Below are 20846 nucleotides of genomic sequence, written 5' to 3'. Positions count from 1 at the left end.
TGGTATATAATTAACAAGATCCCAAGGTTATTGTAATTTATGACATGGCTGCTATCAACGAGCTCCATGATGGGGGGGGGGGGGGGGGGGGGGTTTAAACTGATCCTAGAGCAGCCTGACTGACTATAACACAGTATAATGAGCCTCAGTCAGTCAGTCAGTCAGCCCGCAGCGTGTCGGACATCTGAATCGCATTCAGATCAAATAAGTGAGGGATTATTATACTCATATTTTTATAAAGAACCCACTGGATGTGTATCTGACCTGAACACAGGTAAGTCTGTTTTTATGTTTTCTCATTTTGTTTCCTGAATCAGACGACTAAACTAATGCTGCCATGACATGATGTTGATATTCGATCACAGCGCGCTCAGATCGTTACTGAGGCTGTCCAGGCCCTGCTGTCACAGTTTAGGCTACCTGTTAATGCGCGATCCTCACTTTGTGAGACATTTGTACGAACTACAGCAGAAATGCAGATTCTAATCCCACCATCATTCAGCAAAAGCACATCTCAATGGTAAGGGGGAATTCAGGTCAAATGGGACAAATAAGGTTTTCCATCTTGTGCTCTTTAAACATTAGCAGCCAATCACCAACATGTCATGACATTGTTTCTACAAATGTCCTTTATTTGAGTCAATTATTTTTATTGATCTGAAACAATGAGTATGTGCAGAGCAAAAAGTAAATAATCACTGGTTCCAGAACTTGCAAGGAAAGCCATGTAACATGTTTCTCTTTTTGCTAATATGATTACTGCAGTGAAAATAATAACAAAAATGTATATGCAGGATGCTGCATTTTATTAAATGTTTGACTTATAATTAACATATTTTCATAATGCACTTTACTTTTTATGAGAAAGGGTTTTGAGAGAGCACTGAATGCACTCGGGGAAAATGGGACAGAAAAATTAAGCTAAATATTTCTGAGTTGGCAAACTGTATCACTTTCAAGGGCCTGCTCTCTCTATGGGCCCTTCCACCCCGGGGCCCCCAGTGCAATCATACTGCCTATATTAGTCTATATTACACCACTGACTACTACACGCATGCTTGTCCATTGAAGATAATACGGCACAGAGGAACAGGAAGCGAAAGAACAGGGAAAGCATGTTAGAAAAGATGGACAACCTTTTTAAATAAATAGCCACAGGTTACATTAATGGTTTAATGAATTAATGACTGAACTGACAAATGGATTTAACCATTTAAAACAAACAAACATGACTGTCCCATTTTACCTGAACATGCCATTGGAGTGAGGTTGGGGTTATTGATATGTTTGAATGTCCAAAGTTTCTAAATGATTTTACTTGGCAACTTATTTTCTTTACAGAACTATAGCAGAGAACCATAACAAGGTATAAAAGTAACACTTCGGGTAGTCTTCAGAGTTTTAGATGCTTTTATAGTCTACCAAAACGTGTCCCAAATGACCTGACCTCACAGTAGATGTGGCTTATAATCCAAAGGGAGAGATACTCTCACAGACTGAAGCAAATAGGTAGAATAGATAACTTTTATTTGTTCCCATGGGGATATTGGTTTGCAGCATAATCACAAAGGCATTTTATCACACAATTACAAAGAAACCATAAACATACATGTACCAGTATAATGAAAGTCACACATACAAAAAATCATCTATAGACATACTTAGACATAGGCCTACTCATTCATATGCCCATACAAATAGGAGGAGGGGGAAAGACCAGCTGGACATCTTTTGGGACCAGGACGAAGGGGCCACATTGCATATGGGATAAGGTGATGTGTGCATTACCTGTGTAAAAACTTAATGGCTTGTGGAACAAATGAGACATTGGCTCTGGTTGTAGTGAATAGAGGAGGATAACATCGTTGCCCAGAAAGCAATAGATTAAATTGGGAGGCAAGAGGGTGCCTCTGGTCATCCACAATGTTGCTTGCCATTGTCATCATTTTGTCTCTGTATTTGCATTCCATACTTGGTAAGCTACTTTCTAGTAGTTTACTGGTGGTTTAAACAGTTTTTCTGACAGTCTTTTTCTGTGCTTCTCGAGCATTACTGAATCAGCAAATTATGCAGAAGGATAAAACACTTTCAGTAATAGCACAATTTTGAGCATTTTGTTGTGGACATTTAAACATTTTCTCTATAAAGTACTTTCTTTGTTTTGTCTCGGTGCATATGCCATCAGTCCACATGTGCCATTTAAGCTTGTGGCCAAGTGCGCAATGCCAAGGTACTTGTATTCTCTAACAGTTTGCATTGGCTCTCCATTGATATAAGCAGGGACAGAGGAATGCAGCCATCTAAATGTTTTGACATTTCCTTTGTTTTAGAGGTATTCAGAAATAGATTTGACTTCAAGAACTGGCCCATGCTCCTCGTCCCCATTTTGTAGGATGGTCACTAAGGCAATATCTTCCACATACTTAGTTAAGTGCCTGTTAAGAAGTTTCTAGTGCGAGACTTGGTATATAAAATAAACAAAAGGGATGATAAAACAGATCCCTGAGGGGAGCCTGTGCAGGTGGTCATGTTGTAAGAGAGTGATGTGCTGACCTGCTTTATTTTACAGCTTAGAAAATCAACAATCCATTAAATCGAGCCATCAAACTGGGCTACAAGAGGAGGTGGTCAAGTCTTCTTCAAATATGTGGGGTCCGTTTCACAAAGCAGGTTCAACAAACTCTGAGTCTAATCCTGAACTCTGAGTTGATCTACTCTGAGATAGGAAACTCTGAGTTTCTGGTTCCAGAACAGCTGATGTGAATCAGTTTAATCAACTCGGAGTAGTTTCACCTGGAGTTAAGCGCGTGCACCACAACTATAAAAAGCCAGCATCAATGGAGCCCCGATTCAACAAGTCACCATGGCAACGGGGAAGAGGAGCGCTGCGTTTTTCACTCCACTAGAATTAGAAATCTTAATGCGCTCATACGGAGAGTTTGCACACGTTTTCAAAAAGAAGTGCAACACCACTGCAGCTGCAAAAGAGAGGGAGACGGCGTGGGAGAACATTGCTGTTCGGGTCAATGCGTAAGTTTAAATGTAGTCCTTTGCAAGCACAATAATATTACAGGGGAAAACCGCTTGAATGGTAGCCTATTAATTTATTTCATGTAGATGCAATCCCGCGGGGAGAAGCGCACTTGGCAGCAGTTTAGGATGAAATATAAAAACACTGTTCAAACAGGTAAGACCTCGGCATAATCTCATGGGGGTGCCTCATTTTGATCATGTTTTACATTGTAAAGTAAATATTAAGTGGCTGTTTGACTGTGCAGTTGTTTTATCCCCAACATAATGCTGTTTTCACACACATAAATGTGTTCTCATCTATATCATGTTCTGTTAAATAATTAAGCCTATTTAAACTAACACAGACTTCTACTCAGCCAACAGAAAGAAGGCAGATGCCTGTAAAACGAGCACACTTTTCTGACCGCCCTGCATACAGTTGCCTTACTCAAGTGCTCAGCATCTCCGACATTGTACAAAAAACTTCCATTTGCAAAGAAACGCAGCGCATTTTTATACAGTCTATGAGTGCAACACACAATATCTGCTGGGGTGTGAGAGCATGACTACGATTGGTAATGTTGCAAATGTAAGGACGGATTAGGTTGTGTACGTAGATGATGGACTGTGACGTGAAACGGTACCGCTCAAAAAGATAATTGTGTGGAAATGCTAAAACATCTATGCGCGGTCTGATAACCATCTCCCGACAAACATTTAATTCTCTGTGCAGTAATGCTGCACCTTCATCCACGGGATCGTTATCAAAAGGACATGTCATGTTTATGGGGTGCCGTTTGTAAAGTGTCTCACGCTGAAAATAACATCAACATTTTGCCACATTTAGCTTCAAACAATGTTTAAAAAAGTATTGTGATTTTTTTAACGTCACCTTTTACCACATTTACAGCAATATTTGTTAAATTAGAAATATATTAAATAGTTAAATCTAAATATTAAATGTGGCACCTAAATGTTAAATGTTAAATCTAAATGCTAAATCTAAATCTAAATCTAAATGTTAAATCTAAATCTAAATGCTAAATATAAATATAAATATAAATGTAAATGTTAAATCTAAATATTAAATCTAAATCTAAATCTAAATGTTAAATCTAAATGTTTTGGGTGAAACTAAATATTTAGCTAATATGCAAATTCACACTGCCGGTCACCAGAAGTACCAAAATAAAAGCTCGAGATGGTCACACTGTTTATAGAATCAAATAACGAATTAAAACCAACTTATCGGGGGAAATGGACACTTGAACATACATTAGCATGATAATAACTACCTAAAATAACAAGAAACGTGTTTGGAGAAATTTTATTTGACGTGTACTTTGAGTTGTTAGTGTCCCTTCGGAGGGACTAACAACCTAAGCTAAGCTAACAACCGTCAGTTCTTAGCCCCGTTAGCAGTGTCTGTAATGACTCACTAACTCTAAACGGTCCGTGAAAAAAATATTTTTTTCCAGCGGATGTCTTAGTTACAACATGATTGAGCTAGCAAAGCAGTTTTGTGTTGCGATGTGTGGTATTTATTCAGTTTTGGGAAATCACGATGTCTAGAAAGCATCAGTGGCTGCAGCAGCAGCAAAGCTATCAGGACGTCATCTGTTAAATGTCTCCCATTGTCGGATACGACATTAAACTACTCCAGTTAGCTCAATCATGTTGTAACTAAGACATCCGCTGGAAAAAATATTTTCTTCACGGACCGTTTAGAGTTAGTGAGTCATTACAGACACCGCTAACGGGGCTAACAGCTAACAGTTAGCCCCGCTAATCTACGATAACCATGTTATTAATTTCAGACCGTGATAGTAATGTTTGTTCAGTCATAGTGTTTATAGACTTTACAAACACCAGATTAGTCTAAACGGTGATACAGTGACGTGAAAAACGTGAGATGTGCATATATATATGTTGCTAAACTCCGCTGGTTTTCTACCTGGAAGTATTTGTAAACAACAAGGTGATTCCCTCAGAAGGGACACTAACAGCTCAAAGTACACATCAAATAAAATTTCTCCAAACACGTTTCTTGTTATTTTAGGTAGTTATTATCACGCTAATGTATGTTCAAGTGTCCATTTCCCCCGATAAGTTGGTTTTAATTCGTTATTTGATTCTATAAACAGTCTGACCATCTCAAGCTTTTATTTTGGTACTTCTGGTGACCGGCAGTGTGAATTTGCATATTAGCTAAATATTTAGTTTCACCCAAAACATTTAGATTTAACATTTAGATTTAGATTTAACATTTATATTTATATTTATATTTAGCATTTAGATTTAACATTTAGATTTAGATTTAGCATTTAGATTTAGATTTAATATTTAGATTTAACATTTAGATTTAGATTTAATATTTAGATTTAACATTTAACATTTAGGTGCCACATTTAATATTTAGATTTAACTATTTAATATATTTCTAAGTTAACAAATATTGCTGTAAATGTGGTAAAAGGTGACGTTAAAAAAATCACAATACTTTTTTAAACATTGTTTGAAGCTAAATGTGGCAAAATGTTGATGTTATTTTCAGCGTGAGACACTTTACAAACGGCACCCCATACATGTTAGTGAAAAAAGTCTCCACCTACTGTGCCTAATGGACTTGTAATACTGACTCTGATTTCTTAAATGATTTTTTTAATGTCAGACGGCAGAACTAGGCTACGCCAAAACTCGCCTGCTGACTGAATGAATGAGGAAATCAAATGGAGTGTGCGGCTCTGAAAGAGGGCGGAGACAGAGAGAAACTCGAGGTTCATTGAGAAAAACATGGTCCCGACCAGGTTAGGTTCATAGAGTCTGTTACTACGGTAACTGACCGAGAGCTTAAGTTACCTCTCTCTCTGAAACAGGCTAGAGTTACCCCTCTTTCTCTGGTTTGAGTTACCTCCCTTTTTGAAACAGAAGAGTTTCCCTCATTTCAGGGTTAACAGACTCTGAGTTTCCACTAAACCTGCTTTGTGAAACGGACCCCAGTTGAAGGATCTATCACAATAACAACAAGCCACCCAATGAAAACAACAGTTACCTTTAAAGCATATTTATAGTAGCTTTTACTTTCATTTTAAAAACAACAATGTTATGGGTATTTATTTGAGCATTTTGGTAAAAATCATACAAGACAATTTTGTTCAGGTATATTTGCATCCAATCAAAGCAAAACAAAACAAAACAAAACAAAAGGTCAGTGGAGGTATTTTTTGGAAGAAATAGAAATCCAAATCTGGGTTAAAGAGGAAACAACATTTTTAAAAGGCTGGTTTGTTGTATAACTGTAGGCACTATGTTACTGTTGTTGTCTTTTGGCATCACTTATAAGACTGAATAAAACGGTTAAACAGTCATTTATGTTATTTTTTCAGGTTGTCCATCAGTCCATCACATTCTGGTGATCACTATATTTCCAGTACGCTCGAAAGAATCTCTTTAAATTTGGTACAAACCTTCACTTAGACTCAAAAATGAACTGATTAGACTTTGGTGGTTGAAGATCAAAGGTCAAGGTCACTAGCCCTTTTAAGAAAGGAATTGTGCAAATTTGCAGGAAAGCCCAGTCAGTCTTTTTTCAGCATTGGCAATGTAAAAACAAAATCGAGGAGTGCGGCAAAATGCCGCCTACCTACTTTTGTTTATACAGAATGTGCCTTTTTCAGGGCAATGTGGGGCGTGAGCAAGTAACAAAATGTGTGGCTCAGCGTGTGACGTAACCAGTAATGTGGGAGGGAAGCTGCGGCTGGTCAGTCCTTCGGGAACTCCTTCGGGAGCTCTGTGCTTTCTCTTGTAAGTTGGCCCGTTCTTCATCATTCTCGTCATTTGACGGTTAATGGCCTCTTCATTTGCGAGGGCAAGGACGGCGCTCAATTCCTTGTCTCCCCAGTTGCTCATCTTTACAGTGTCTGTCAGGTTTGCGTTTCCCTCTTGCTACTAGCTGCTCGCTAATTCCTGCTATCAGCTGTTTCCTGTTTATCCACCGCTAGTGGCTTGTACGTGTGGCGTCATCAACAGCTCCTCCCACAAGTCATTAACAGCCCCTCCTGTTACGGAAGGCCGTCTCAGTCTGTTTAAACTAAAAGGGTTCCGCCAATATGACTACCCTACGAGGCAGAAAATTAGGCACCTCGGATTAACTCGCCAATCCGGCTCTCTGTGTCTAAACACTCACAGCTTGCTGGCAAAATGGCCCAACATTTGCGGAAAATCTGGCAGTGTAAAAGGGGCTTGTGACTTCACAAAACATGTTTTATCCATAACTCAAGAATTCTTAAGCCAACTATGACAAAACTTTGCACAAATGTCTAACAGGATAAAGTGATGAAGTCATGACATGTTATATAGCCAAAAGGTCAAAGGTCAACTGCACTGCGAACATTTTTCTGGCCATGCAACATCATATCTCAGGAACAGAAAAGGAGAGATAGTTAATTGGTGACACTAATCTTGGGTGTCCACATTGAAACTATGCTGATTGCATAGATCTTCTGTGCTGTCAAGGGGGGGGGGGATATGTGTGTGAACCGTCCATGTTTTCGCAGACATGTATGAAAACTGTAAGAGAAACTTGACAGGTGCATGGAGGCATACAACCGCAGGGCAATAATTCTAGGTTTGTATGTTTTCACGTAGGTAACCGTATAATTTATTAGAGAAAGCATCATGTGTATTGATGAAGGAGGGGAAATTAATTGTTTGCTCAGAGCTCTGAAAAAGCTTTGGTCATTGTAGGATATTTTGCTAGTTCATTGTGCTCAGAAGAGCATGACTGAAAACTGGCTATTTTAACAGACGTTGCTGTCCTACATTTCCGTCTGCTGATCCAGAGGCTCTTTGCTGTCCTCCAGCTGACTGTATGGAGAGGCAGGTGGTGCAGCGAGCCAAGGAGGCCTTCCTCAGCGGCAGGTCACGGCCTCTCGAGTTCAGACTGCAGCAGCTCAACGCCCTGCAGAGGATGATCACTGAGAAAGAGACTGAGATCTCCACTGCTCTAAAACAGGACATCAACAGGGTGAGTGCAGACACAACACAGTGCTGCATGTAACATGTAATGTTGTGAAATATGTTAAGTATGCTGGATTTCCTACAGAGCCAGTATGACACGCCACTCTTGGAGCTAATTGGCATTGAGAATGAGATCAAATTGGCCATCGAGAAAATGGCAGAGTGGACGGCTCCAAGGCCAGTTGAGAAGAACCTCCTCACCATATCAGATGAGGTTTATGTCCAGCCGGAGCCTCTGGGAGTGGTGCTCATCATCGGGGCCTGGAACTATCCCTGGGCCCTCACTCTCCTGCCCCTGGTTGGAGCTATTGCTGCTGGTAGGGAACCTTTCTATCACCAGCCTCTCAGTGTCTCTTTGTAGTGTATTTAAATGTAGTCATCTAGACCTCCATTACCACACATTGCTCCTCTGGCTGATGTGTGGGACGAGGAAAACACTTGGGCTGAAGCTAATTTTCCAGTTTTATATGTTCCACTTAGCTCAAATGTATTTTCTGAAGAAAAATAATTTTTCCTCCTTGCTTTTTAAGTTTTTGGAGTAATGTGCTTCCTTTTAATTGGGTTTTGTAAATTGTGCATAGATAAAGAGATGATGATTCTTATTCATTGTCACTCTTCTGGGTAAATAGTGTATTACCTATACACTTACTTCAGCGATCATTTGCAGATATTGAAATAACAGATAATAAAATAATAAATACAAAAATAAAATACAAATAAAAATATTAGTTAATGACTTCAAATATGCATGTTGGTCAAAGTTGCGTTCTGCAGCACAAGTCTGAGAAAAAATGATAGAGAAATATGTTTGTGTGAACTCCAGTTTGATAGCATCCTCAGCCCTGCATTCTCAGCCTCCTACTTGTCTGCTTTCCGTCACTCAGTGATCTCATTCCATTCACAGAAGCTTGTGTTCTCTCTCTGCAGGCAATGCAGCTGTGGTGAAGCCGTCAGAGCTCAGTGAGTACTCGTCCCTCCTCCTCCGGGCTCTGCTGCCTCGCTATCTGGACAAGGTCTGAACACTAAACTGCTATTGTTGATGGAATAATGTTCAGAGCTGCTGTGACATCAATTCCTCGTACCAACAGAGTACAGTCATTCACAGATATGTCTGACGCCAGGGCCAAGTGCCTGCTGTATGAGCGGACTCATCTTGAATGTGTCAGGAGCATGCAAATCATTTTCAAACATGCTTTATATTTTTGTTAGTTACCCGGTGTATTTGACACAGGTGTATATTTAATGGTATACTAAATAAAACTTCGCTGTTTATCTCCAGGATCTGTACCCAGTTGTAACAGGTGGAGTGTCAGAGACACAGGAGCTGCTGAGGCTCAGGTTTGACCACGTCTTCTACACAGGCAGCAGCGCGGTGGGTAAAGTAGTGATGGAGGCTGCAGCTCGCCACCTCACCCCAGTGACCCTGGAGCTGGGAGGGAAGAGCCCCTGCTACATTGACAAAAACTGTAACATCGTAGTCGCCTGCCGGTAACACACCACTCACCAGAGCAGCCCATATCACCAGTAGTCATACACAGAGTGTAATGCTGGCTGTTGGGTCTGAGGGCAAGATATTATCATTGTTAATTTGGCAATTTGGCCTCATGGTTTATGCCAAAAATACAGTACCTTGTACTGTATGACGGTAGTGATCTGTTGAGGTTTAGCACTTTGACCAACGAGGCAGCAGCGTTTACTATCACAGCTGCTATGTCTGCAGTTATGTAAAAGTGTAGTGTTAGCACAAAGCCATAAATATAAAACTAATTAGATTTACTCCAGAATTACAAAGAAAATTGTAAGTATGGACATGAACCTTTACATAATGAGCTACATATTTAATTACAGATAATTATTGTAATGTTACGTGTATTTTCTTTAAGTTAAGAAAAGCTGAAAAAATACTGTATAAATAATACAGTATTTAAAAGTAAAAAAAAAAAAAACCCAGTAAAAACACACTTGGGTTGTTAATTTACAGATAATAGCTGCAATTTTACAGAGTTTTGTAGAAAACAAAAAACAAAAAAACAGTTATTTTCCATCCAACTGGGTTACAGACTTTGAATGTAAAAATACAACAACGAAAAAACACATAATAAGCTTTACCTTAAAATTACAAAGAAAAACTTGACATTATTGGTATGGACATACACCATTATAATAATGAGCAACATATTTAATTACAGATAATAATTGTAACTTTGCATACATTTTTCTGTAATTTCAGAAAGCAGAAAAAAATACTGTATAAATAATACAGTATTTTTTGTTAAAAAAAAGAGAAATAAATCTAATTTGGTTTTATTAGCATAATACTTAAAATAACACTTGGATTGTTAATTTACAGATAATATCTGCAATTTTACAGAGTTTTTAATACAAATTACAATTTCTTTGTGTTTTTAAATTGTTTTCTGTCATTTTTTCTCTTTTTATTTTTAATGTTTATTTCTTAACAGTGTACTACCACTGAACAGTACATTTATCATTAAATGGAAGTGATAATAATAAAGCGGTATTATGGAATACTGAGGTAAATAACCTACACATTACTGATTTTGGTATCAAATACAAAAGACCTATGCTTCACTTTACATTACTCAATTTTCCAAACTATATCTTACATTAAAGCCCCTACAAGGAACTTTCATTTTGAGTTGATTTTGGCAACCCTGTGGACAAAAGCGGTAGTGTTTTGCCGGAATGAAGCCTACATTTCCCATGAGCTCTAGCACGCATTGTCGTAAAGACGCTTACCTGGCTCGCGCATGTGTTTATTTTGGGGATGCATGAAACAACAAGACGGGAAAACTTTGCCCCCGTTCCTATCGGGGATCCCAGCTCACCTCTGTTGTGCCCCAGCTCCACCTCTCCAGCGTAAGCGCCACTGCCACCGGGGTAGACGCAGCGGTCAGCAGGTAAGGCTGAAGGCCTGTTTGGCGAGCACTTCCACGGCTTCTTGGACTGAGTATGGAGCAGTGCCTCACCTCTTTATTTCTCGGCACTCGCTGGACCCTGTCGACGCCTGGCTGGCACCTGTCGTCAGCCCGGATGAGGTGTTCCAGCCCTGCGGCCCCTGCTCTCCTCGTCCCCGCTGGTGCGGGGTGAATCTGCGCAACCTGCGGCCTCTGCGTGTGGCTCTCTGGACAGCTAATGCTGTGGACCTGCTGGCTCCTGCCAGGATTGAGCTGGTAAATGCTAGATCGCTAGTGAACAAAACGTTTATCCTGAAGGATTTCCTGACTCCCCGAGGATTGGGTTTTCTCTGGGTGACTGAGACGTGGCTGACTGTTGGTGAGTCCAGTGCTTTCACAGAACTTTTACCCGATGATTGCTGCTATTTTAACTCCCCGCGGACGTCGGGTCGAGGAGGAGGAATAACAACTATTTATAAGGGTCACTATAAATGTAAGCAGCTAGGTAAGATGACGTGTGCCGTCTGAGTGCCGTAAATCGTTTCGTCCTGGAAGAGACCTGGGGTGGACCCAGAGACAGTTTCCTAAAGGTATGGATATACTATATAGAAATAGCTTATCTTCACATCGATGGTCTCATTTGCTGTTGTAGGTCACGCACAGACATCAGCAGAAACAAGAGACTTTTGCATATCCAGTTAAAAGTTCCTTGTAGTGGCTTTAAGGATTGATTTCTTACCTTATTGGCAGGCATCTGTTTCTTTTCATTTCAGTATGCTCTAACAAAATACGGTATTTGAGAGACTTCCTGAAGAATTTGTCACAGTGATTAATTTGTTTACATTAGGAGAAAGCTGTTAACCTTTTTTTTTTTTTTTTTTTTTTTGCAACAACAGCATCAACAATAACAACAAAACAAACGAGTCAGATCAACATGTAGTGAAACACATGGAAACCAGTAGCTGTCTGGAACGTAGAAAATTCAGTGTAAAACTTAAATACTGGTTTGGAAAAGGGTTAAAAACAATGCAAATGTATTTCCATTTGTGAGGATGGAACAAAACCACAAATTTAGCAGTTTGCTAGAATTTGGTTTAGCTATTCATGCATACTTGTACTTAAAAGCCTTCAAACCCTGAAACATACACTGTTCATTAGTTGAACTGTAAATGAAAATGATCAGCACTGTAAATGTGTTCTTCCACATGGTTTGTGTGCAGTCGTATCACATGGGGGAAGTTTGTCAACTGTGGTCAGACATGCATCGCTCCAGACTACATCCTGTGTGAACCCTGCATCCAGGGCCGAGTGGTGGAAAGCATCCGACAAACTCTACTGGTAGCATCCTTTTAACCTGCCTCAGCTCACATCTTTATTTAAATGAAACTGCACAGCCTGGAGTTTCATCAATACCTTTTGATCCATCCAAGGAATTTTATGGTGCTGATCCCAAGTGCTCGCCAGACTATGGCCGAATCATCAACCAGCGTCATTTCAACAGAATCATGGGTCTGATGGAGGGTTACACCACTGTGGTTGGAGGACAGAGTGATGCCTCACAGCGCTACATCGGTAGGAAGGAACAGTGATATAGTGAATAAGTCAGAGTGCTGTGTGTAATTTCAGATTTCTGACACTGTCTGTGCAGCCCCAACAGTGCTGAAGGATGTGCCCCCTCACTCCAGGCTGATGCAGGAGGAGATTTTTGGCCCCCTGCTGCCTATAGTAACTGTGAGTGATATGGATGATGCCATCCGCTTCATCAACGAGAGAGAGAAACCTCTGGCTCTCTACATCTTCTGCTCTGATAAGAAGGTAAGAGGAGATTAAAAAAAAACATGTTTTAATCTTTAATGTTGTTTATCTTTTTCCTTCCCTTTCTTCTTGTCTCTCAAAGGCAACAAAAAGGATGATTAATGAGACCACAAGTGGAGGAGTGACAGTCAATGACGTCATGATACACTACACACTCAGCTCACTCCCGTTTGGTGGTGTTGGTAAGACTGAAATTGCATTACTGTCTGCATGTTTACTCATCTAGACTAGGGATGCATGATAATATCAGCGCATCATCGGTATGGGCCGATATTGGCCTTAAAATGAATGAATCAGAATTGGCCAACATGTCAGTCTCTTCTGATATGACAAATTGAGCTCTTTTTTTTTTTTAAATTGACAATGTCAACATGTACAAAACAGGTAAATGATACAGCACAAGTAACAAAACAACATATCTGAAAGATATTCAAGTATGTATGACGAATATAAATGACAAAATTAAAACAGTCAGATAAACAGATGATAAAATAAGTACCTATAACCCTTTCACAGTTGGCTCATACTATGTTGATTACTACCAGAGCAACGAAGCAGAAAAGATAGCTCTGACATGCTGTTAAATGACAATGAAATGACCATTAACCAAAGATAAAATGCCTTGAGTGCTTATGATTACTAACTTTTAGTAGGCCTACTTTTGGTTACCAACTTTTTGGTGCAAAAGGACTTACAATATAGTACAAAATGCTGTGTGAAGATTATATTCTCATCACCATAAATGAACCCAGATAAGTTTGTCATTTCAGTGTATTGACAAACTGTGATATGAATACGTACTAAACAATAAAACAATTGGGCCCACAGATGTGGTATTGTTACAGTCTGTCAACGTCTCTGTAGTATGTATGGTGGAGCTCCTGACCACAGTAAATCCAGAGGCCGCTGCCAAACAAGGTCTTTCACAGAAAAAAAAAACAAAACAGTTTTAAATCCAAAGGCCGATGCTAAAAAACCTATGATGTTAAGGATGAGTCCCGCAATGCTGTGTCATCCTCTTCTGATGTAGTGTTATCCTCTCCACTGACCAGTGTAAACTCAACTGCTGAGCTAGCTAATGGCTAGTGAGCTAAAATCCACAATAGTTAGTGGCAGCTAAAATAGCTAGCTTTATGCTAGTGGGCTAAACCATCCACACGGTTCTTCCGGCATGACACTTTGTAAAAACTGTTTTTTACAGTCATTCATAGTCACTGAACAAAACCCCATGCACTGTATGCTCCTGTGCTTACAGTCAGTTGTAGCTGGCTCACCATTTAGTACTTTTTCCTACTCACTGTGGGCTGCTCTCCTCCATGCTGCTATTTCTCCAGCATTGCCAGGTCTGACCCTTTTCTTCTTCTTCGCCCCCATGACAGGCCAACAGCATAACAAGCAAATTACCACCTGTTCAACTTGTACTCTATGGAGTAAACTCTTTTTTCTTTAAGCTGCGCAAAATAAAATAACCTTAGAAAACAAAAGGCTGTTATTATTATTTTCCTTTGGGCTTTACAAATTTTAAAGGAAACATTCTTTTGAAATGCATATAAATCAGAAAATGAAACAATATTATTACACAATGCAAGTATAAATACACGGGCCTCTAGTTTTGCAGACCGACTGGGTGTGGCCAGGCGGATTTTGCGAGTTTGGCACACTGTGCGCGCTGGCGCAGCTACTCCTATTTCCCACCTCCGTACCTCCTATATGCGCAAGTCGGAAAAAGGGAGGAGAGAAGGCGTGGAGTGGGTTTTACACACATCACACCAATCAAATGAGCCCCTCTCCTCGCCCTTAAATGCGCCGCGAAGGTGTAATGAGAGTTTACTCAATTCGCCATGGCAGAAGAGAGCAGCAGCGTCAGACAGCCAAACTGCTCCCAGGAGGAAACTGATGTTTTGGTCCGGGAGGTCCAAGCTCGCAGTGTCCGAATATACGGAACTGCGAGCAGACCTCCACGGGCTGATGATGCAAAGGTTGCCTGGGAGGAGGTCACCACAATTGTAAATCAATGTTGTGTTTCTCTCATGTGCGCGCGCATGTGCAGTCTCACTCTGTTTCTTTTCTTTTGACTTTTCTAAGATGACAGATGCTGAATATATACTCCCTATCTGATGCTGTGGCTGTTTGTGGTTGGCTGAGAGGGATGTGAACTCATTAGTTTGCAACTGTGTTAATCAAATCAGGTTGGGTTTCCATTACGCGTGTCAAACGTGCCAAACGGTGCCAATCCCCTTTGATCTGACATCACATGTGATGGGACAGTCGATATAGAGATACATTTATGTGCTGATTGCAGATAGTTGCATTGAATAGTGTTTTTTGGGTATTTATTGCATCGTTAATGTGCCTGACATTCTGGAAACCTGCCTGTGAGGTTTTGGTGACGTGTGCGCACTGTCCGCCGGTCAGCCAAACTTCAACTTACACCTGCGTTGACAGTAAACCTGGTTTCAGCTGGCGAGCTTTTAGCGCACCTTCGGTGAAGCCTTTTGGCATGAAACTGTCACTGCGCCAAGCTTGATCTGTCGACACCTCCCCTGCTGCGCTGCCAAACCCATCTCAGCGCACCTCGGCCTGCCAAAGTGCCAAACTGAACGTGTCTTGGGTTGCGCTGCTCGAAATTAGCTCTGGGCGGGGTTCGCCACCCTGCGCCACCCTGCGCTGCACCGGGAAACTAGAGGCCAAGGTCTTAAACAAGGGTATTACATAAGAAGGTCTACATAAATGAAAATTCATATAAAAATATAGATAAACTGGGGTAATCAATCAATCAATCAATCAATCAATCAATCTTTATTTCAGACTCAAAAGCATACAGATAAAGAAGTATATTCAGTCAGAGGATTCAGGGAAGAAAGTTGCACAATTTTCCATATAATATGGATATATCGGCATCTGTTACCAGCCAAATTAGTAGGATATTCAGCAAAAAATCCAGTATTGTGCATCCCTAATCTACACTACATTGCAGGTGCAGTTAGGGGGTCCTCAGGGCAATCTTTTTTGTTTGGCCCAAATTTCCCCTCTAATACAGTCTAGCTCAAAACAAGGTGACAATACATTTTAGCATTTTGAAATTGCACAAAAAACATGAATGGTTAAGGTGAACTGATTTGTAAATTGACTCTATTGATTAATAATTTAAAAACGGTTTCACCATTTAAGTTATTTAAAAAAAAATGCAAACCGGTGGTTCCAGCTTCTCCTGTGTGAGAATTTGTTGGTTTACTCTGTTTTAGTGCAATCTTTTGAGTTGTTTACTATTGGTCTGGCAAAACAAGTTATTGGATGATGTCACTTTGTGCTCTGGGTATTTATTAATACACTTCTAACTATTTTCACACACTTCATTACCACATTAATCAACCAAATTAAAAATACATTCTCAATCTGATGCACAAGTAGTTTGGGCTGAGGTCACTGTCTAACAGTCCTTCTGGCAAAACCATGTGTTCTAAGGGAAAATGACACGAATCAGCTAAAGATAACATTAATAAAGTCTGTAGTGCAGGAGAAGCTAGACCTGCTTTACACTTGCCATTCCCTTAGCTGTCTTTTAGTATGAAGTAGATGTGAGAGTGCTGTGTGAGAAGCGCACTCACACACAGGACTTATGAACACTGAATACCAGACAGTAAAAGGTTGTAAAATGCAGTTGTTTTAATTGAAAAGGCATAACTGCAGGGTTGTTTGTGACCCCTCCAGGTCAGAGTGGTATGGGCCGCTACCATGGTAAACACACCTTTGACACACTGAGCCACCACAGGGCGTGCCTGGTCCGCTCTCTGGGCATGGAGAATGTCAACCTGTCCCGCTACCCTCCTCAGGACCGGCGGCGGGCACGCAGGGTGCGGATGGCCCTCAAGTCACCTCTGATTGATATGTCCAAGAGGACGTTAGTCTGGGCCGTAGTTGCCACCATCATCGGCTTTGGCCTGTTCATCACTCTGCTGGTCATCCTGCTCATAGCTGCAGGTCTCAACTGTACCTGCTGGTACTGGAGAGGCTTTTATAACTAGAGACACTGCAACTTTCCTTAGTAAAATCTATCCAATGGAAAACTGCCTGCTGCAATGATTTAAGAACATATCCCAACACATGTTGAATCCTGTTTTGTATCCAAATATTTTAATGAAGAAAAGATATGATAACCCTTGGCTCTAACCTTTATTTGCGGTGTGTCTATTTTGATGTCCTCCTTAATTATTGGGGGTTAACATTCACTTCCTGAGGAAATATCAGTATAAATACAAATCTGATGATGAACTGAGAAACCCACAGACTTACAGTATTCCTCAGAGAAAACATGTACTGTATGTACCTTGCTTGTTGTTCCAGAATAAATGATTTGTTGATATATTATCATCCCCCATTTTTATTTACGTACTTCATCCCCCATTGGACATGGGGGAATATGGAGCTATCTAAATAAATGCACACAGGAATTAATAAATGCACAACAAAGGATTCACAAATATATTTGGATATATATATATATATATATATGTATGACTCAAAACACAAGCACATTTTCAATGCACACAAAAATATGTTTTTACGTTTAATTTCATTCCAAGTAAAAGAATATCCACATATAAAAAATAAGATTTATAAACATATTTGTGATGCACACACAAATATTTCTTGTTTTAAATATGTGCAATTGAAATTCTCAAATGCGCGCCTGTAAAAGTATTTGCAATTTTCATCAAATACATATCTGGAGGTTATTACTGTTGAACCTGCATTTACAAAGTGCTTTTTTTATTTTTATTTATTTATTTTTTTATATGCTTTTGTCATGACCTGGCTCAAAGCCATGACAAAGACGAGGAGACGTACGGTTGTGAAAGTAAAACGAAATGATTTTATTACAAACAATATAAACTTAGGTAATTGGCAACATAATCAAATACTAACAGAACTAACTAAACCACAACATAATGCGCCGAGGAATCGCGGGCGCAGTGATGCAGCCGCACCAGGTAGGTCATGGAGCGGCGCAGAGCAGAGCAGAGAGGAGCAGAGAACAATGTGAGGAGCAGTGCCAGCTCTTATACACCTGTGGACTGGCCAGGTCCACCCAGGTGTGGCAAGCCCCACCTACGACCTGCAGGGAAAGAAGACAACACAAAAGAGGGAACACAAAACACAACAGCAGGCCCTAGAGGCAGGAGGCCGTCACAGCTTTATTAATCCCCCTGAGGGGAAATTCAATTTTTTTACTCTTTTTGTCATTAACACACAGGTCTGAAAAACATACACATGCACAAACAGGACCTATACATTCACAAAGTGGAGAGATGTCAGAGTGAGGGGGCACCCCACAAGGGGTGTTATATGATGATATATTATACGACTGACTTTTAGAAACCAAAGGAATTAGGTGGAATTCCATGACCCTAGGAGCTATGCTGTTGGGGGCATTTTGCCCCTGGTAGGGTTTCCCATGGCAGATTGGTTCTGGGCGAAGGGCCAGACGAAGAATGGTTCAAAAGACCCTTCATGATGGAAGACAACAGGAGATTGTGTACCCGGCCCGGAGGGTTACCGGGGCCACGTCCTGGAGCCAGGCCTGGGGTTGGGGCCCTTGGGCGAGCGCCTGGTGGCCGGGCCTTTGCCCATGGGGTTCGACCGGGCCCAGCCTGAACCGGCTACATGGGCTTGTCCCCCTGCAGGCCCACCACCCGCAGAGGGATCCAGAAGGGAGTGGTGCGTTGTGGATTGGGCAGCAGACCAAGGCAGGGGCCTTAGCGGTCCGATCCTCGGCTACGGAAGTTGGTTCTTGGGACATGGAATGGCGGGGAAGGAGCCAGAGCTAGTGGAAGAGGTTGAGCGTTACCGGCTAGATATAGTTGGCCTCACCTCGACACGTAGTTCCAGCTCTGGAACCCAAGTCCTTGAGAGGGGTTGGACTCTCTCTTTTGCTGGAGTTGCTCCGGGTGAGAGGCGGAGGGCCGGGGTGGGCTTTCTGATAGCCCCCAGTCTCTCTGCCTGTACGTTGGGGTTTACATCAGTAGACGAAAGGATTGCTTCCCTGCACCTTCAGGTCGGGGAACGGATCCTGACTGTTGTCTGTGCTTATGCACCGAACAACAGTTCAGAGTACCCACCCTTTTTGGAGTCCCTGGGACAGGTGCTGGACAGTGCCCCAACCGGGGACTCCATTGTTCTGCTGGGGGACTTCAACGCTCACGTGGGCAATGACAGCAGGACCTGGAGGGGCGTGATTGGGAGGAACGGCTTGCCTGATCTGAACTCGAGTGGGGTTCAGTTATTGGACTTCTGTGCAGGTCGCAGTTTGGCCATAACTAACACCATGTTCGAACATAAGGATGTCCATTGGTGCACGTGGCACCAGGACAGCCTAGGTCGCAGGTCAATGATTGACTTTGTAGTCGTATCATTTGACCTGCGGCCATATGTTCTGGACACTCGGGTGAAGAGAGGAGCAGAACTGATCACCACCTGGTGGTGAGTTGGATCAGGTGGCAGGGGAGGACGCCGCGCAGACCCGGCAGGCCCAAACGAGCAGTGAGGGTCTGCTGGGAACGCCTGGTGGAAGAACCTGTTAAGATGATCTTCAGCTCCCTCCTCCGGGAGAGCTTTGACCGCATCCTGAGGGCAGAGGGTGACATTGAGTCCGAATGGGCCTTGTTCCGCTCTGCCATTGTTGAGGCGGTGGTTGCGAGCTGTGGCCGCAAGGCCACTGGGGCCAGTTGCGACGGTAATCCCTGAACCCGCTGGTGGACACTAGAGGTGAGGGTGAGGTGGGGTGAGGCTGAAGAAGGAGGCCTACAGGGCATGGTTGCTCTGTGGGTCTCCGGAAGCAGCTGGCGTGTACCAGCGGGCCAAGCGGAGCGCAGCAGCGGCAGTCGTGGAGGCAAAGACTTGGGTGTGGGAGGAGTTCGATGAGGCCATGGAGAAAGACTACTGATTGGCTCCAAAGAGGTTCTGGCAAACCATCCGGCACCTTGGGGGGGAAGGCGGCAACTTGCTCACACTGTTTACAGTGGGGGTGGGGAGCTGCTGTTGGGGATGGATGAGATTCGCCCTGGATATCTCAAGGCTCTGGATGTTGTAGGGCTGTCCTGGTTGACATGCCTCTGCAACATTGCGTGGACATCGGGGGCAGTGCCAGAGTGGCAGACCGGGGTGGTACTCCCCATCTTCAAGAAAGGGGACCAGAGGGTGTGTTCCAAAAACAGGGGGATCACACTCCTCAGCCTACCCAGTAAGGTCTACTCCACGGTGCTGGAGAAGAGGGTCCGGTCAATAGTTGAACCTCAGATTGAGGAAGAGCAATGTGGTTTTCGTCCCAGACACGGAACCGTGGATCCAGCCAGGGTGCTGGAGGGGACATGGGAGTTCGCCCAACCAGTCCACATGTGTTTTGTGGATTTGGAGAAGGCTCATGACCGTGTTCCCAGGGGCATCCTGTGGGGGGTGCTCCGGGAGTATGGGTTGGTGGCCCCTTGCTAAGGGCTAAGGTCCCTGTACCGAAGGAGCGCGAGTCTGGTAAGCGTGGCCGGCAGTAAGTCAGACCTGTTCCCGGTGAGAGTTGGACTCCACCAGGGCTGCCCTTTGTCACCAGTTCTGTTCATAACTTTCCTGGACAGAATTTCTAGGCGCAGCCGAGTGGTGGAGGGTGTCAGGTTCGGTAACGGGAGGATCTTGTCCCTGCTTTCTGCGGATGACGTGGTCCTCCTAGCCCCATCGAACAGTGACCTCCGGCTCTTGCTGGGACGGTTCGTAGCCGAGTGTGAAGCGGCTGGGATGAGAATCAGCACCTGAATGTCTGAGGCCATGGTCCTCAGCCGGAAAAGGGTGGATTGCCCACTCCAGGTCGGGGGGGAGGTCCTGCCTCAGGTGGAGGAGTTTAAGTATCTCGGGATCTTGTTCACGAGTGAGGGTAGGATGGAGCGGGAGATTGACAGGCGGACTGGGGCAGCGTCAGTAGTGATGCAGGGGCTTAACCGGTCTGTTGTGGTGAAGAGGGAGCTTAACCAGAAAGTAAAGCTCTCGTTTTAACGGTCGATCTACGTTCCAACCCTCACCTATGGGCACGAGCTCTGG

General features: G+C 42.6%; 1 protein-coding gene across 4 annotated transcripts; it reads left to right on the top strand.

The window, feature by feature from the left end:
- The first annotated feature begins 148 nt into the window (after nt 1-148).
- On the top strand, nt 149-17148 carry LOC125889089 (aldehyde dehydrogenase, dimeric NADP-preferring-like). Of its 4 annotated transcripts, none has more exons than XM_049576793.1 (10): nt 149-274; nt 7819-8038; nt 8117-8348; nt 8959-9044; nt 9311-9519; nt 12170-12287; nt 12380-12521; nt 12598-12764; nt 12847-12946; nt 16476-17148. In XM_049576793.1, the coding sequence occupies exons 2-10, from the start codon at nt 7883-7885 to the stop codon at nt 16787-16789; spliced, it is 1524 nt and encodes a 507-aa protein (XP_049432750.1). In that variant the 5' UTR covers nt 149-274; nt 7819-7882; the 3' UTR covers nt 16790-17148. The 4 variants fall into 4 exon arrangements, with proteins under 4 accessions (XP_049432750.1, XP_049432751.1, XP_049432752.1 ...); XM_049576794.1 differs by having other exon boundaries at nt 154-274; nt 7854-8038; XM_049576795.1 differs by having other exon boundaries at nt 157-274; nt 7875-8038.
- The last annotated feature ends 3698 nt before the right edge of the window (nt 17149-20846 follow it).

The sequence above is a fragment of the Epinephelus fuscoguttatus genome, linkage group LG5, assembly GCF_011397635.1.
Source record: "Epinephelus fuscoguttatus linkage group LG5, E.fuscoguttatus.final_Chr_v1".
In the NCBI taxonomy this organism is placed as follows: Eukaryota; Metazoa; Chordata; class Actinopteri; order Perciformes; family Serranidae; genus Epinephelus; species Epinephelus fuscoguttatus.
This window is presented reverse-complemented; position numbering and strand designations above follow the sequence as displayed.

Bases quoted from the DNA above. Each gene is read 5' to 3' on its own strand.
- LOC125889089 (XM_049576793.1), top strand. From the start codon at position 7,883: ATGGAGAGGCAGGTGGTGCAGCGAGCCAAGGAGGCCTTCCTCAGCGGC. The intron at 8,039-8,116 runs GTGAGTGCAGAC...GATTTCCTACAG, and splicing joins TAAAACAGGACATCAACAGG to AGCCAGTATGACACGCCACT. The intron at 8,349-8,958 runs GTAGGGAACCTT...CTCTCTCTGCAG, and splicing joins GGTTGGAGCTATTGCTGCTG to GCAATGCAGCTGTGGTGAAG.